At 40.1% G+C, this 17,495-nt stretch overlaps 1 protein-coding gene across 1 annotated transcript in view; it reads left to right on the top strand.

The window, feature by feature from the left end:
• stab1 (stabilin 1) overlaps positions 1-16,729 on the top strand; it is a 59,369-nt gene extending 42,640 nt beyond the window's left edge. The window contains exons 53-67 of the mRNA XM_080025899.1: positions 386-535; positions 2,499-2,603; positions 3,532-3,648; positions 3,924-4,056; positions 4,173-4,230; positions 4,657-4,801; positions 5,419-5,552; positions 5,941-6,106; positions 6,579-6,685; positions 8,600-8,719; positions 10,563-10,697; positions 11,037-11,141; positions 13,253-13,402; positions 13,654-13,758; positions 15,850-16,729. Of these exons, the coding sequence (XP_079882025.1) occupies positions 386-535; positions 2,499-2,603; positions 3,532-3,648; positions 3,924-4,056; positions 4,173-4,230; positions 4,657-4,801; positions 5,419-5,552; positions 5,941-6,106; positions 6,579-6,685; positions 8,600-8,719; positions 10,563-10,697; positions 11,037-11,141; positions 13,253-13,402; positions 13,654-13,758; positions 15,850-15,915 (1,796 nt within the window). The 3' untranslated portion in view covers positions 15,916-16,729. The remainder of the gene's footprint in view (positions 1-385; positions 536-2,498; positions 2,604-3,531; positions 3,649-3,923; positions 4,057-4,172; positions 4,231-4,656; positions 4,802-5,418; positions 5,553-5,940; positions 6,107-6,578; positions 6,686-8,599; positions 8,720-10,562; positions 10,698-11,036; positions 11,142-13,252; positions 13,403-13,653; positions 13,759-15,849) is intronic.
• Positions 16,730-17,495: the final 766 nt, after the last annotated feature.

Here is a 17,495-nt window from a genome sequence, read left to right as displayed (position 1 = left end):
AGATGGCTCAAAATGTATATTTATGCATTTGTTTTACTCAAGCATTGATGACAATATACAGTATGTGGCTAATATACATTTCCTAATGATAAGCAACACAATTTAAGGGCAAATGTATACTAGTGACCGACATTTTTGGCTGAACTTAATGTGCAAGAGTATGATTGGTTTTGTCAGGTGTCATTTTGTTTTCATGGCGTAGCAGAAGCAAAAGTGTCCCAGGAAGACAGGCCCTCTTAAAAAGATTTTAGTTACACTTGTGTTTGAAAAATCAAAATGTCATCCAATAGAAAGAGTAGTTGGCACTGTGTCCTTTTTTTAAATGTACTTTCTTTGTGTGTGGACATGTATTTCAACCGCACCCCTCTCCCTGTGTGTGTGTCAGTTTGTCCAGGAGGCGTTGAGGCCCCTTGTAGTAACCGCGGTGACTGTGATGACGGTCTGCGTGGCTCGGGGAGATGTAAATGCAACGAAGGCTTCAGAGGAAAAGCCTGCGAGCTGTGTGTGCCCGGATACTACGGACTCAACTGCACAGGTACAGTAGACCAAAACACACCGTCCGGTTAAGATCAGATTTTTTTAGTTTTGTTGTTAACATTTGCTACTGACCAAACAAAGTCATTATGTTATAGGAGGAGTAAGTGATATTTTTGTTGTTTGTACAAGTGTTAAATCTCTTTATATTCATACAGCAACCACTTAAACAGCATAACACAGGTCCTTCTCCAAGTCCTTCAACTTTGCAGTAATTGCCAGTCAAAATTTGGAGTATTCCGCTCGTTTTATCCAATGCGGAGACAGAGCGCTATAAAGAGGCGGGTCTCTGCGCCCGTGAATGATGACTCACTGCTTTCCATCGTGGCACTATCTGACAAAGACGGCTGTGTGTTCATGTGGTGGTGACGTAGGGACGAGGGAGGGGACTGCTAACTGCAGTCACTAACAGGAAGTTAGCTAAAAGGCCCATATCACTTACTTCTCCTTTAAAGGTGCAGTGTGTAATGTGACATCATCAAGAAAGTTCTACAAAGAAATTTGAAATGCTCCCTGGGTAACCCCAACCCTTTCGAATAATAACAGAAGCTACAGTGGCCTTCAAGGACAAGAACAATTCTAAATTTTAAACAATGCACCTGATGACATTCCAACTATGACACTTTCAAGATGGCGGCACTAGGCCTTGGTCCAAAATATGCAGAAATATGGACATATATGAGACCCTTTCTAAGGGAAAAATAAATTATTCAAAACATTTTTTTCAGATATTATGCACTAAATTAAATGTACTTATGGATATTATAATTACTTTCTACAAAATCTGCTAGGAAATAAAACCCAAAATTCTACACACTGCAGGTTTAATGTCTGCAGTATCTTTGTGTCTATTTTCATTGTGTGGATATGAGCGTTAACTTTGGTGTAGTAACGGAGCCTACGCCAACGTTGCCACAGTTACAGTTATAGCGCCTTAACAGCAATAGGGTCTCAACTGTTCTTTTATACCATCGTTTAATATCTTTTTACTCCCCAAATCCCACTCAAGCAACAACTCACCCAAACAAAATAACAATCTGAAGTCGGCAGACAGTCCCAACCCCAATCAGCACCACTGCAGTCTGTCGCCATAGCAACGCTCCAGACAGACCAACACACAACTGTGTGTGTGTGTTCCAACTCAGAATGAACCTTCACAGCTCCCTTCACTCACGGCCCGTGAGTTCGTTAGATATATAGATACATCTATGGGTTGCGCAGAAGTGTTTAATAAAGAGTGGAAGTTACTAAAAGTCAATTGATAAGAATAAAGGTAAATTAGATTAAATGAAAATTCTGAAGATGACTTACTCTCAGGGAGGATTTCATATGTTTTCCCTACGTGTCTAAATAAGGTGATTTTTGCTTTTATATGTGATCCTAAACAACAGACTGTGCATAACTCAAGGCCCGTTGTATGTTGCTGCAGATCACATTCAGTGCATTCTTTTAGAGTGTGAGACGGTGTGGAGCCGTATCTCCTACGACCTTGATCCCGTGGGTGTAGAAAAACAACAGCCCGGCACTATCGGGACCAAATTCCTTGAATTTTTATCTTGGATATTCTTGAATGATGAGGGACAATGTTGTTATGGGTTTTCTCTCTCTGTCTGTCTGTCTCTCTCTCTCTCTCTCTCTCTCACTCTCTCTCTCTCTCTCTCTCTCTCTCTCTCTCTCTCAATTCAAAGGGGCTTAATTTACATGAAAGTTTCAATAACAATGTTGCCAATGTATCAAAATACAATTTGTCCAAATATTCGAACAGTGCACAATAAACAGTAATATGAACAGTAACACATTAAGATTAATGCTCTCTCTCCCTTTCTCCCCCCTCTCTCTCCTTCTCTCCCTTTCTCTCTCTCTCTCTCCCTTTCTCTCTCTCTCTCCCTCCCTCTCTCTCTCTCTCTCTCTCTCACCCTCTCTCTCCATCTCTCTCTCTCTCTCTCTCTCTCTCTCTCTCTCAGTCTGCAGCTGTGGGAAACAGGGAAATTGTGATGACGGCATTGACGGTTCAGGACAATGTGTGTGTAACCCGGGCTGGAACGGCGATAACTGCCAGACCGAAATAGGTGAATTTCTCTTAAATTTTGATAAAATTGATTTAAAAAAAAGAAGCTTTCCGAGTATAGTATTAATGTCGTTAAACAATTTGATTGCAATATTGTGTTAAGTGCAAGAATGTGGCGTATATGGCCGAAGCAGGACCTGAATACAAGTAATTTAAAAGTCTGCTGTTATTCTTTATTTTTCTTATTGTCAAAGGATCCCATGACCATAATAAAAACAACAATATATTTGTTTGTGGAGAGACCCCACGCTTTCTCAGCCCCACTGCCAATCCTACGAAAAAATACATTATTAATTATTTGTTAGGCAAGGCAAGTTTATTCATGAAGCACAATTCATACACAAGGCTATTCAAATTGCATTTAAGAGATAATAAAAACAAAAGATGAAAGAAGGCAGACAAGTTGTTAAAAATAAATTTAACTTGCATTTAAAAGACAATAAAAACAGGCAAATAAAAAGGTACAAGGAAACAGAAAATACTTAAGATTTGATTTTAAAAAAGCAGAGAGTTGTAGTTAACCTCAAATTTTCTGTGAGTTTGTTCCAGATATTGTATGTTATGCTCAGTATCTGAAAGCTGCTCCTCCATGATAAGACGTGACTGGGGACTGAGAGGAGACATTTAACTATTTAAAGTAGATGCACAATTATCTCCATATCTGCTTCTCAGTCCTCTCTGAGTGCATACAGACAGGAACTTATTTTACACTTCTTAAGCCCTGTTTAATCTTTTTTCGGCTGATTTGTCCATCCATCCATCCATCCATCCATCCATCCATCCATCCATCCATCCATCCATCCATCCATCCATCCATCCATCCACCCATCAATCCATCCATCAATCCATCCATCCGTCCATCTATCCGTCCATCCATCCATCTATCCATCCATCCATCCATCCCTCCATCCGTCTGTCTTTCTATCCAGGCTCGATCCCAGAGGAGTGCCGGCAGTGCCACGCTCAGTCAGACTGTCTGCCAGGTGTCGGCTGTCAGTGTAAACCTGGATATCAAGGCAACGGAACCTTCTGCACTCCAGAACCACGTGAGTCGAATGCAGATCAGTGTATGATGTTAACAGCCGGAGATACTGAGTCTCTGCAGTATTTTTGTTTGGTGTGACAATAGTGAAATGTGTAGGAGTTAAAGCTGGGGTATATGATTTCTGATTGGTCAAAATCAGTGAATATCTCCTCACGATCAGCTGCTGGTTTATTTATTTTTTAAGATTTTTTTTTGGTGTTTTTTCATCCTTTATAGACAGAGTACAGAGAAAGATGAACAATGTGAATAATGACGTTTATATTTAACTGTCTGCAGCTCCAGATTTATGTGCAGAGTACAATGGCGGCTGTCACCAGAACGCGGAATGTAACCAGACGGGACTGACAGTCAACTGCACCTGTCAGAGTGGTTACCAAGGGGACGGCAATGCCTGCGATCCCATCAACAGGTGGGCGTGGCCCTAAATTGCTAAATTGTGTTTTTATTAAAGTAGATTAGATATGAAATGTAAGAGATTACAGAGTGTAAAAATATAGCTTTAAACTGCTGTTTGTTGTTGTCAAGGTGTATTGAAGAGAACGGCGGCTGCAGCGACTTTGCCTCTTGCAAATTCACTGGTCCAGTAAGTAAAACGCTTTGGTTTCACTGTGGTTTACTGTGGGACTAGGATTAAGAATTATGAGAATAATTTGTTTGTTTTGTGTCATTTTGAAGAGGAGCAAACTCAACTAACAAAAGTCTATTGATCTTTTGTGAACTACTAGAACAGGTTCCTTCAAGTTCTGAGTTCAAGTTTCTCTATTTATAATATGCACAACAAATACAGGAGCAGTAATTACAGTGACAATCTATAAGGATTTAGATTATATTATAGTTATATTTTTTTTTTTCCCGTACACTATAAACTTCAAATCTGTGTCACATAATCCTCCAAACTGCAATTAATCATTTCTCCACAGGAATATGATCATTGGTAAAAACTCTATTTCATTTGTATGCCTCTTAACTTCCTCAGCACTCTGAAAGTTGGATTATAAATTGATTACAGAATGAGCGTAGGTGTGAGTGCATGCCGGGGTACGTGGGTAATGGAGTCCAGTGTCTGGAGGAGGTGGTTCCCCCTGTCGACCGCTGCCTGGAAGACAACGGAGGCTGCGACGCCGTGGCAACCTGCAAGGACCTGCATTACCATGGTAACGCATCTGCTGCACTGACTTTTATTAAGATGGTGAATTATATTACCACGGTTACAGCTGCCATGGTGGCTGTTATGTCTACAGCAGCTGACCTTTTATTAATCTGTTTAATATTTATGCTTTGTTCATGGATTTAGATCTGAATTTTGAACTGGTGAACAAACATTCAACAAGCAATTATGTATAACATATTTTAATAAGGCTTTCTACTCAGAAATCATTCAATTTGCTGCTAATTATTCAAGGAGTATGCTATGCTCTATTTCTTCAGCCGTGGTAAAGTCAATTTCAATCAGTGGCAATGGTTCAAATCAATCGTCTTTTTAGCCTCAATCGTCATACACTGCATTTCGTTTCAAACTCTTAGATTAAAGATGGAGTCGGTGAGTCTGGAGAATGCTTGTTGTCGAAATCAGACACACACACATTACACACACACTAAAGAGAGGTAGCTTGATCGTGAGGAGATATTCACTGATTCTCATTCAAAATGATTTTGACAACAAGCGTTCTCCAGAATCGCTGACTCCACCTTTAAAGGTAAATTAACGTACTACTAGCTGTAGTTTGGTCTGGCTGTGCGAGACTAAGCTAACCTGATCTTTGTGCTTCAGCCAAAACCGCGGGCGTGTTTCACCTGCGCTCTCCGGAGGGGAAATACAAGATGAACTTCAGCGCTGCGGCGGCCGCCTGCCAGGCTGACGGCGCAGCGCTGGTTACCTTCAAACAGCTGGGAGACGCACAGCAGGTACACACACCTTCTGAAAGGGTTTCCATGGAGACCTCAGACAGCTCGATACAGCCAACGCATATTAACACCTACAGTATATTTGTAGAAAAAAATATTTGAGCGGAGGAGGACCATTTTTTTTAGCATGAATGCAGCTATACTGTTAGTAAAAACAGATTGAATTCTTAATTTCTTCTGTTTAAGTAACGTTGGCTTAGAATGATTGTTCGGCTGTTTTAAGTAAGGGTATCTTGTACAGATTCTGGTGGTTATCTTGATAAAACAGAAGTTTATTAAACCGAGAACCCACCAAAACAGGAGTATCTATCTCAAAATGACATCTTGAAATGAAAGGTAAATGTGAACCATGTATCCTGAAGTTGTCTTTCTTTCCATGTCCTGTTAGTTAGGGATGCATCTGTGCGTGGCGGGCTGGATAGAGGGGGGAAAGGTTGGATATCCGATCCGATTCCCCTCCGTCAAATGCGGGGAAAACCACGTCGGCCTGGTGATCTACAAGGAACCTGTGGACCAGAGCAGCAAGTACGACGCCTACTGTTACAGGCCCAAAGGTACTAGGGCAGGAAATACCATACGTCTTAACCCCTAACCCCTAACCCCTAAATTATAACCCCTAAACCTAACCCCTAACCCCGAACCCCTAACCCTAACCCACTGGAGACGTTAGTTCCTGAACAGCATATGTTTTTCTCATTTGCTGTTGTGTAGTGTTGCAGAATCAAAAACTCTGGCTATTTGCAACCAGGGCTGCAACTAATGTTTAACATAAGTTAGTTTATTGTGAACCTGTGAGTCATATATCAAATCGAAAACTTTGTTCCGCTGATTAACAAATTCTCCAGAACATTAAAGTGTGAGTATTTAGTGTTGTTCAAATCACCACTCAGCTTTCTGTGTGTGTGTGTGTGTGTGTGTGTGTGTGTGTGTGTGTGTGTGTGTGTGTGTGTGTGTGTGTGTGTGTGTGTGTGTGTGTGTGTGTGTGTGTGTGTGTGTGTGTGTGTGTGTGTGTGTGTGTGCGTGCAGATGTTTCGTGTGTGTGTCTCGCTGGCTACATTGGAAACGGAGACTTCTGTAACGGCGTCCTGACCAGCGTCCTTGCAACAAACAGTAACTTCTCCATCTTTTACAAGGTGAGTGTGTGACACGTTGACCTTTCATTGATAAATAATTGTATAATTATATTTGTTGGCATGCTAACAATAGCTTAAGAGTTAGTTCATAGTCAAGACATGTTACTCAAGTGTTAACAAGCATGAGGCAAAAGTCTGAGGATCACCTAAGTCAGTGTGAGTCATCCTCTTGAGACCATAAATCTTTTTTGCCAAATTTATAGTGAAATCCTTCAAATAACTGAAATATTTCAGTCGGGATCAAAGTGATAGACCGACCAACAGAACAACATCTCCATCGCTAAAGAGAAGAAGAGTTCAACGCTAGGAGAAAATATTCAGAGGACAGTACAGACAAAAATAACAAGGAATACAGAAATGTGTCATATAAAATAAACAAAACTGCTGTAACTTTGGCAGAAAGTAGTGCTTGTAGATTTGGAGACAATAATTTAACAGCACAATTTTTATTAAATTACTTAATTAAATGAAGGTGAATCCAATATGTTGTTGTTAATTATCTTCTGATTCAATTTGGTGGTTTCATTGCGAGAAAAAAAAACATAATTATAAGCTTGCCTGGAGCCATCAATCCTTATGTTCAGTCTATCATCGGGACTTTAATGTATTTTGAGATAAAACATCTTCCTGGGTTCGATCCAGGTGCTTTTCACCATGGAGTCATATTCTCTCCATCCTCAGACAAAGAGACGTTTCAGGACTAAAGGGAGAGCGATTTGTGTTGTCTGGGTTATTTCAAACTATTACACAGTCCAGTTTAGTCCTGTCCCACAACACACAGATATGGTGCAAACACAAAGCTGTTTGAGCATAAAAAGAAGGCGATAGTCAATATTAAAAAATGCAATGTAAAGAGCAGACAAAATAATACAACAAGAACAACAAACAATAATTAATAAATAATTCAAAATCTATATTTTCTTTAATCAAAAAACATGATAGCCCAGAAAAAGAAAGCAGGTATTTTTAGACTTCTTCACACACTTACATTGTTAATGAAACCTCTGTGAGAGAGTTAACACAGAAGATAACTGAGCGTTAGAAGACTTCCAGTCAACAAAAGTTAATTAAAAGAAGAGGCAGCTGGGCGCTCCGGTGGCGTAGTGGATAGAGCGCGTACCATATTGGCTATGGCCTTTGTTACAGTGGTCGCGGGTTCTAATCCGACCCGTGGACCTTTACTGCAGGTCATCCCCCTCTCTCTCTGTCTCCCCATTTCAACTCTGTACTATATAATAAAGCTTGAAAATGGCAAAAATAAATTTAAAAAAAAAAAAAAGAGAGAAGAGGCAGCTGCTCTGGTAGAAAGGTTCAGTGTGTAGTGAAATACTCCCCCAGAATAAAAGGTGTAGGAGGATTCAGTTCAAGGGAAATACAAAACTATGAGACAGAACTTTTTTCTTTGCAGTAGAGTCAACAACATTTCTTGGTTGCGCTTCCCGGGATTTTTCTGAGCGCTTGCACCAGTGTCAGGGGGCGATACCAGTTTTTAAACACTGCCATACAGAGAAAGTTGTGTGGAGCTGATAGGCTTCATCAACTTTGTCAACTTGTTTGGCAATGGTGTGAATGTTACCCACATTCCTTTATATGAAAAAGTTACGCACTATAACTTTAACTATCTTACCAAAGCACAAAGTTGTATTTACATTCGTGGTTGATTCCTGTTGGTTTCGTCGATGAGTTTAAAGATATGTTGTCTGTTATGAACTGCATGGCCAGAACCTTCAGACTTGTGTTTCAGCAACAAGGAAGTGACTCTCTCTCGCTCTTTCACTTTCTCTCTCTCTCCCTATCTTTCCCTCTTTCTCCCCCTCTCTCTCTCTCTCCCTCCCCCCCTCTCCCTCTCCTTCTCTCTCCCTCTCTCTCTATCCCTCTCTCTCCCTCCCTCCCTCTCCATCTCTCTCCCTCTAGATGTTATTGGACTACAGCGGTTCATCCTCGGAAGGCAAAGCCCTCGTAAAATTCCTCTCCCATAGGAAGTCTGAGGTCACGCTGTTTGTTCCCCATAACGCGGGCTTCACACAGAACAAGGTAATGTACGGACCCAAGCTTTCAATAATTGGTTACTACAACCTTCAAGTCGAGTTATAACTGTTAGCCATTAAAGGTGCAGTGTGTAATATGACATCATCAAGTAAGTTCTAGAAAGTTCTGGAATGCAACGCTCCCTGGGTAACCCCACCCCTTTCGAATAATAACAGAAGCTACAGTGGCCTCCAAGGACAAGAACAATTATAAATTTTAAACAATGCACCTGATGACATTCCAACTATGACACTTCCAAAATGGCGGTGACAAGGCCTTGGTCCAAAGTATGGAGAAATATGGACATATATGAGACCCTTTCTAAGGAAAAAAATAATAATTAAAAAAAAAAAATTCAGCTATTATGCACTAAATTAAATGTAGGGGAGAACGGGGTAATCTGAGCCACTTTTTACATTTGCTCCCCTCTAAGCGAGCTAAAATGATTTATCACTCAAATTTACACATTTCCCATTAATTCAGGATGTTTCCTAGAAATGGGCATTAGCAGAATTTTTTCAAGACAAAGGGCAGTGAAAATATGATTGTTTTAAAAAAAGTTGTCATGTGGCTCACTTTACCCCAGCTGTGGGGTAAACTGATCCACTTACTTTTTCCACTCTGAAACTACCATAACAACACATATTGTAACAGTAAGAATCCTGAAAGCTAGCCACACATTCCAGAACTAATGTTGGACTAGTAAAAGAATGGTGGGGTTTGGTCAATTAAGCAAAGCAAATTTTCTAAACACTTGAAAGTAACTCTGAACAAAATCAAATACAACATATTATAATTCAAAAGGTTTTAATAAGATTCAAATGAAAGATAGAACCAGTTAGATTAGAACACAGTCTGGGGGTCAGAACACAGGACCCTTAGAGCCAGCTTGTGTCTGAGGGTCAAAGCATAGGAAAATCAGAACCAGCGAGAACAGCCTGGGACTCAGAACACAGGAGAAGACCCAACTGGATTATAACATCAGTCAGTCATACTCTACAACTAGGCCTACTCTACATTCCAGCCCTGAAGGTTATAGGGAAAGATGAGAAGGTGCTCTTTCCGTGTGGTTGCCCCAGGTCGTCTTCCTGGTGTATTTCCTTGGCATGATGGCTTTTCTACAATGTGTATGACATTAAAATAAAAAATATGTAATGTAATATTACATAAAAATATGTTTAAGAATAAAGTTAACTTGTGCCTCATGGTGGGGGAAAGTGAGACAGTGGCTCACTTTCCCCCACCACCACAATTTGAGAAAAAACTACCTGTTTTCCGTTGCCTAGATACAGGGGGTGGCTCACATTACCCGATGCCTCAGATTCCCCCGTTCTCCCCTACTTATGGATATTATAATTATTTTCTACAAAATCTGCTAGGAAATAAAACCCAAAATTCTACACACTGCAGGTTTAAAGGTGGAACCAGCAATTCTGGAGAACGCTTGTTGTCAAAATCCTTTTTGTCAAAATCAGTGTATATCTCTTTGAAAGGAAATCCAGTTTTAATCTGCTGCCTAGCTTTGTAAACAGGCATGTTGCTAGCTACAGTGGGTCCCTTCTTAAACAAACTCTTTTAGGCTGTGTATGAACACTGGATGTTTTTCCACCGCACACAGTAGGGACCTTATTTAAAGGTGGATTCAGAAAAAAAACTGTGATTGTATTTTGTAGTGACAGATTTACATTCAAATATATTAACCTTTCATAAAAAAGACATCTTAATTAAGTTTTGAACCTTTAAGCTGAATTAGTTTAATCATAAAACCAGCAGGGTCCGACTGGCGGAGCTGTCATTGAAATCTAATCTGTGTGTGTGTGTGTGTGTGTGTGTGTGTGTGTCTTCGTAGACTCTGTCAGGCAGAGATCTTGAGTATCATATTTCAGCCAATAACAGCCGACGACCATTTAAGGATCTGAAACACCAGGAAATCATCATATCAAGGCTTGGGTTCAACCTGACTGTCACCCACGGCAACAACGAGGTCTGAAACGCATATACACACACACACACACACACACACACACACACACACAAACACACACACACATATACACCTACAGTATATTCACTCACCTCCCGGGTCCATGAACCCAAACGTAGAAATATGATAAAAGATCATAGATGTTCATAAACCTTTATCTTTTTTTCAAGATTATTTTTGGGCATTTTTTGCTTTATTAGACAGGTTGGGTCAGATAGGCAGAGAACGACCCGATTCGAACGATGAGGACTGAGCCTCTATTGGGGAAACTCACTACGTCCTAAAACCTAATCGTTTGATTTTGAGTCTTTGTTTTCTTTTGAAATGATTTTTCCTCAGAGCCAGAAGCTTGTGAACCAGCGGGTGCTGTTGGAGTGGGACATTCCTGCTGTAAACGGGCTCATCCACGTCATCGAGGCCCCTCTGACGGCGCCCCCCGTACCGGTGAGAGGAGATGGTTTAATCCCTTAAAGGGCAAGTGGCTGGGCAAGTGGCTGGGCAAGTGGCTGGACAAGCTTAATGTCAAGGCCTGGTTATGCATTACCTACTACATAGTTATTCATAGTAACTACTACAAAGTTATGCTACATTACCTACTTCATAATTATCAATAACTATACCAAGATAGTAACTACTATATAGTTATTGAAAAAAACACCGCAGGGGAGAACGGGGTAATCTGAGACACTTTTTACATTTGCTCCCCTCTAAGCGAGCTAAAATGATTTATCACTCAAATTTACACATTTCCCATTAATTCAGGATGTTTCCTAGAAATGGGCAGTAGCAGAATTTTTTCAAGACAAAGGGCAGTGAAAATATAATTGTTTTAAAAATAGTTGTCATGTGGCTCACTTTACCCCAGCCGTGGGGTAAACTGATCCACTTACTTACTTTTTCCACTCTGAAACTACCATAACAACACATATTGTAACAGTAAGAATCCTGAAAGCTAGCCACACATTCCAGAACTAATGTTGGACTAGTAAAATAATGGTGGGGTTTGGTCAATTAAGCAAAGCAAATTTTCTAAACACTTGAAAGTAACTCTGAACAAAATCAAATACAACATATTATAATTCAAAAGGTTTTAATAAGATTCAAATGAAAGATAGAACCAGTTAGATTAGAACACAGTCTGGGGGTCAGAACACAGGACCCTTAGAGCCAGCTTGTGTCTGAGGGTCAAAGCATAGGAAAATCAGAACCAGCGAGAACAGCCTGGGACTCAGAACACAGGAGAAGACCCAACTGGATTAAAACATCAGTCAGTCATACTCTACAACTAGGCCTACTCTACATTCCAGCCCTGAAGGTTACAGGGAAAGATGAGAAGGTGCTCTTTCCGTGTGGTTGCCCCAGGTCGTCTTCCTGGTGTATTTCCTTGGCATGATGGCTTTTCTACAATGTGTATGACATTAAAATAAAACATGTGTAATGTAGTATTACATAAAAATATGTTTAAGAATAAACTTAACTTGTGCCTCATGGTGGGGGAAAGTGAGTCAGTGGCTCACTTTCCCCCACAGCATTTGGCTCACTTTCCCCCACCACCACAATTTGAGAAAAAACTACCTCTCTTAGCATTTCAGGCTAATCTTCAGTTTCTCAGCATCACATGGTTTCATTTGTTGGTAGTTCATCAACACGTATGATATAAGTTTTTCTACGTGAATACATTTGCTTTGGCACAACAGTTGATTAAATTAACGGCAAGAAAATTTACTTTTACATGCAAAATACCTATTTTGGTGAAAAAAAACATGCTTACCACAGCACCATGAGGTCCTCTTTTTCAGGGCCATGGGGAAATGAGAGGGGCTTGAAAACATATATCTCACATGACCACAAATGTTTTCCGTTGCCTAGATACAGGGGGTGGCTCACATTACCCGATGCCTCAGATTCCCCCGTTCTCCCCTATATACTGTATATATATTCTTTTTAGTAACTACATAGTTATGCATTACCTACTACAAAAGTAATTTTTTTGTGTGTAACTACTACATCGTTATGCATTACCTACTACATAATTTATTTTTTTCTAGTAACTACTACATAGTTATGTATTTTTTTAAGGCTTCAACAGATATGTGCTGTACATGTTAACTGGCAAATCTTTTTTATTTTTATTCAACACAGTTCTAGAAATCATATATTAAAACCCAAATACAGAGTAAACAAATAATAAATCCTTTTCTCTTAGTCTAATACTTGTTTGCTACAGGGTCGGTCCTGTTTGTCTTCTGATTGGATCTTTAACTTTAATTATTCATTTTAATTGGTTAATTTAGATTTTAATCTTCCTCTGGGAAAATAAAGCTTGTGGCGATAACCCTGGACTAGAGAGTCAGGTCTCCATGGCGACAGGGCAGCTAAGCGTTACTATGGTTATTAGAGATGGACAGATATAAAGAGTGATAGTGTGTGTTAGTGATAAAAGATAAGATAAAAAGGATTAATGTGATTCCTCATATATGTAATCATTCTTGTGTGTGTGTGTGTGTGTGTGTGTGTGTGTGTGTGTGTGTGTGTGTGATTCCTGTTCTCTGCAGATCTCCCATCAAGCTTCTCGAGGCCACGCCCACGCCAGCAGCACAGCGTCGGCCATCTTGGTTTCAGTGTTACTTGCGTGTGTGTTGGCAGCGCTCGGATACTACGTCTTTAAACACAAGACAGATGCCTTCAGATTCCACTACTTCAGAGTGAGACACACACAGACACACAGACAGACAAACACACACACACACACACACACACACACACACATACACTGAACTGGTGCACTGACTTGGTGTTCTGCAGGTTATACTGGACTAATTTGGGATGAAAACTGTTTTTAGTTGTCACATTTTTTTCAACTGCAATGAAATAAAGTTGGAAAACATAAGAGTTGCATTTGGTCCATATCTATAAGTTAGAATGTATCCCATAGCTGTTGTTTCCTCTGTGGCAGAACGAGGATGAGGACGGTGCGTCGGGCGGCGGGAAGAAGCCCACGCTGGTCTCCATCCCAAACCCTCTGTACAGCGGCTCCAGAGCCTTCAGTGAACCGTTCGGGGTGAGTCACCAAACACAGTCTGACTGAACTGCTCTCTCTCTCTCCTCTCTCTTTCTCTCTCGCCTCTCTCTTTCTCTCTCTCCTTCTCTCTCTCTCTCTCTCTCTCTCTCTCTCGCGCATTAGTATCCAGCTGCAGCCCTGGAGACAAACACCCTGGCGTGACAACAACACCCAGGCGTGACGGAAGTAACTGTGGTGTGACGGACGTTACCTGTAGATTTTATTTTTGCCACGTCATAAACAAGACCGCAGACCGATACTAAGTTTGTGTTATTTATATTGTTTTGGCGATTAGGTTCAGGCATCACAGCTGGGTGGTTAGGGTTAGGGCAAGTGAGTGACGTAGCAGACATGTCATGGAAGCCAAATAGTCAACAATCACGTCCGTCACACCACAGTACTTCTGTCACGCCTGGGTGTTGTTGTCACGCCAGGGTGTTTGTCTCCGGGGCTGCAGCTGGACTCTACTCCTCTTGGGTCTTTTTCACACTTTTCACACTGTTTCAGCCCTCCAACAGAACTCAGACCTATTAGTCTTGTGCATATGTGAACAATCCAAAGGGACTCAGGTGGTGGTCTGAGAACAGTATGCTTCAAGTCTTTGTTACAATTCTCTTATCCTGGGCATTGTGAACACAGCACGCTCCGGGTTCGTTTTGCCTTTTGCCAATGTATTTTAGCCCTCTGGGCTTGCTGTAGCCAGAGCAAATATAGGCCGCTGGAAAAACAAACAAACGGTACTGATAGAGCCATGGCTGCGGCTAAAGCTAGCGAGAGAACTGAAACATATGAGTACATCATGTGTGGGTGTGGAAAAAACATGTACTTGCTGGTATGATGTATAAAAACTATTGAATATTAGAATCCACACAATCCAAAAATAAATATCTACTTTGGAAACATTGGCATTAATGGCATACAATACATTAATACCCAGAATGATGGATTGGATTTTGTCTTCCATCACTTACACTAGATGCACATTAAGAAGAACAGAGAACAAAGCCTCTTTATGAAACCATAAAGGTCAAATGTGAATACATTTACTAATTCCAGGCCATTTTCTGCACTCTTAAATCATTATTCCTTTTAATTCTGTGCACAGCAATATCTTTCCTTTCTCCTCCATTTTATGATCCGTGAACACCCTTAGGGGTGAATATGGGAGCGCCCATAATTATTCACTTTATAAAATAAGTATGTGGACCCTGCACACACTTCTCCCTTGTATGTCTCACCCCATATACTGTACAGAATATAGCCTATAGAGACAGTGGAAGACCGTTCCATTCACTTTATTGAAGGAAACCTGTCTTCTGCAAACAAACTTAATTAAACATCCATTTAACAAAAAAGCGTTACTTTCTTTAAAGCCACGACTCTTGTCTGTCTATACGAGCTGTTTTTGTAAAAAATTATTGAGTAATTTTCAATATTGAGGTGTGTTTTCCCGTCCGACCTGGCGAGGATGGAGTATACGTGAGGGTTAGCCTACAGCAGAAGGCTAACATTAGCCTAGCATACAGTATACATTAGTTGAGAGTTGTCTCGATATTGAAAATAACTCAATAATTTTTCACAAAAAACAGCTCTAAAGCCACGACTCTTGTCTGTCTATAAAGAAAGTAATGTGTATTTGTGAAAGGCATGTCTTATTACGTTTTTATTAATGTTTGCAGAATACTGTGTCATTCAATACAAAGTGAATGGAGCGCTGGGAATTGTTTTCCCCCACGATGGGCGTGGCCTTTGATTATGACACGTTCCGCACTGTCTCTATACACTGCATTTTGTATATATTTTTTGTATTTTCTTTTCGTCTTTTTTTATTGTTTTGTTTTGTATTGTTTTGATTTAATTTATTTGATTGTTTTGCATTGTTGTTTAATTATTATTATTTTTATTTTTTTACGTGTTATATTCTTATATTTAAATGTTTTTTCGGTGTGGTTTACATACAAGCCTGTACATGTTTCTGCCCCACCCACACACGTACTTATATGTTTTATCACTATGTGTTTTTATATTGTTTGTATGTGAAATAAAGCTAAACTAAACTAATCAAGTTTTCGTGATTTGATCTTTCTACAGGAAGCCAATCCGGGGACAGAGCCAGAAGAACCTGAAGAACCTCCAAAGATTCTGGACTTCGAATAGTGAAACCATTATTAAAACTGGATCTATCTGTTTACATAACGCACGCCACACTGTTTTATCATGGTTCAGCTTTTACTCAGTTCATCTGTATGCTTTCCTTAATAAGAAATACATGTTGTCCGTGTACTTAGCCCAGGTGATCTCAGGGAGGAAAACCAATATTTTAATATTTTTTTTATTAAGCAACGGATCATCCCAAACTCTGCAGCTCTACGGTGCGTTTTAGCCTCTTTTAGCTGCTTTTTTATTATACATTGTCTGTGAGGTTCAGTCTCATAGTTTTCGGCTTTCATCAAACAAGCCGTAAGATATCTGTACATTACCTGCCTAGCAAAAAACTGACAAAATTGAAGACTAGTTGTCGAAGAAAGTGGAATATTTAAAGCTATAGTGCGTAACTTTTCCTATAAATGATTGTTGGTTACATTCAAGCCAGTTCCAAATTAGTTGACACTCAATTTGATTAAGCCTATCAGGTCCACAAAACTCTCTGCTTATTTCTCAGTATGGCCCAAGAAATGTTCGAGCAGTTGATTTTACTGAAGAAAACACCTGGACGTACAGCAGAAGGAAAATCCATGAGCAATCACTGAACGCTTAACTCGTGTAGATGTGCCGACAGTCTTGTTGTAAGGACTCAGAATTCCTAATGGGGCAACAGAAGTTACATACTATAACATTAAAGAGAAAAACTTTATGCAATATTGTTGTAAAGAATAGCCAGTGTTAGCCATTCTTCAGTTCCTTCCATTGATGTATAATGTACTAACAGCCAAGCTCATCATTTGAAATCACAACCTCCGAGAAGATATTAATAAACTCCATCCCTCTGCCTGTCTAAGACTGGTTTGTCATGATTTGTTTATATTGTTGTAAGTCAGCTGAAATGTTAATGTAGGGGAGACCGGGGCTGGTAGGCACACTTTTTACTCTTGTGAGAATTTTTCATCACCTAGACATCTTTCAATGGTCACTCCTACATTAAATTGAAGCTTATGGTGTTGGCTTGAAATGTGTACCCCTCACTTTTTCTAACTTATTGTAATAAAGAAATTAATCATCAAAGACACCTTTACACATTGTGACAGGGTCGGTTGTCACACACTATGGGGTTGTTTGTCACAATGTTATCTCATTAGGCCTACATAACTGGATGCATCTTAACACAAAATGAATCAGGAAATACCCTCTCGTATGTAACAACATAAAGAACAAAACAAATAGGTCTAACAATAATAGCCTACTCAACTAGGCTACACACATCTACTGTTTCTTCTTCCCCAGCTGGTGTGGAGTGCACTGTGGTGCAGTAGTCTTCGCAACTTGTCTAGTTTGGGATGCACTGGGTTGTTTTGATTTGGTTGCCCTTTTTCTCTTTTGCGTGCAAGCTTCCTTTTCCTGTCAGAAAGGATACAGCTTGACATTTTCTTTTGTTTCTGGGTTCCTTTTATGGCTGCAGCCTTTGGATAACATGTAACAACCAACCCCCCAAAATTCAGATTCAATTTGACATGAAAAACACAAACAGTCCTCTCACCTCAAATTCAGCAGTCTAACTCCAAGGAAGACTATGTAGGTGA

The sequence above is a fragment of the Ammodytes marinus genome (assembly GCF_949987685.1).
Source record: "Ammodytes marinus genome assembly, chromosome: 4".
Classification (NCBI taxonomy): Eukaryota; Metazoa; Chordata; class Actinopteri; order Uranoscopiformes; family Ammodytidae; genus Ammodytes; species Ammodytes marinus.
This window is presented reverse-complemented; position numbering and strand designations above follow the sequence as displayed.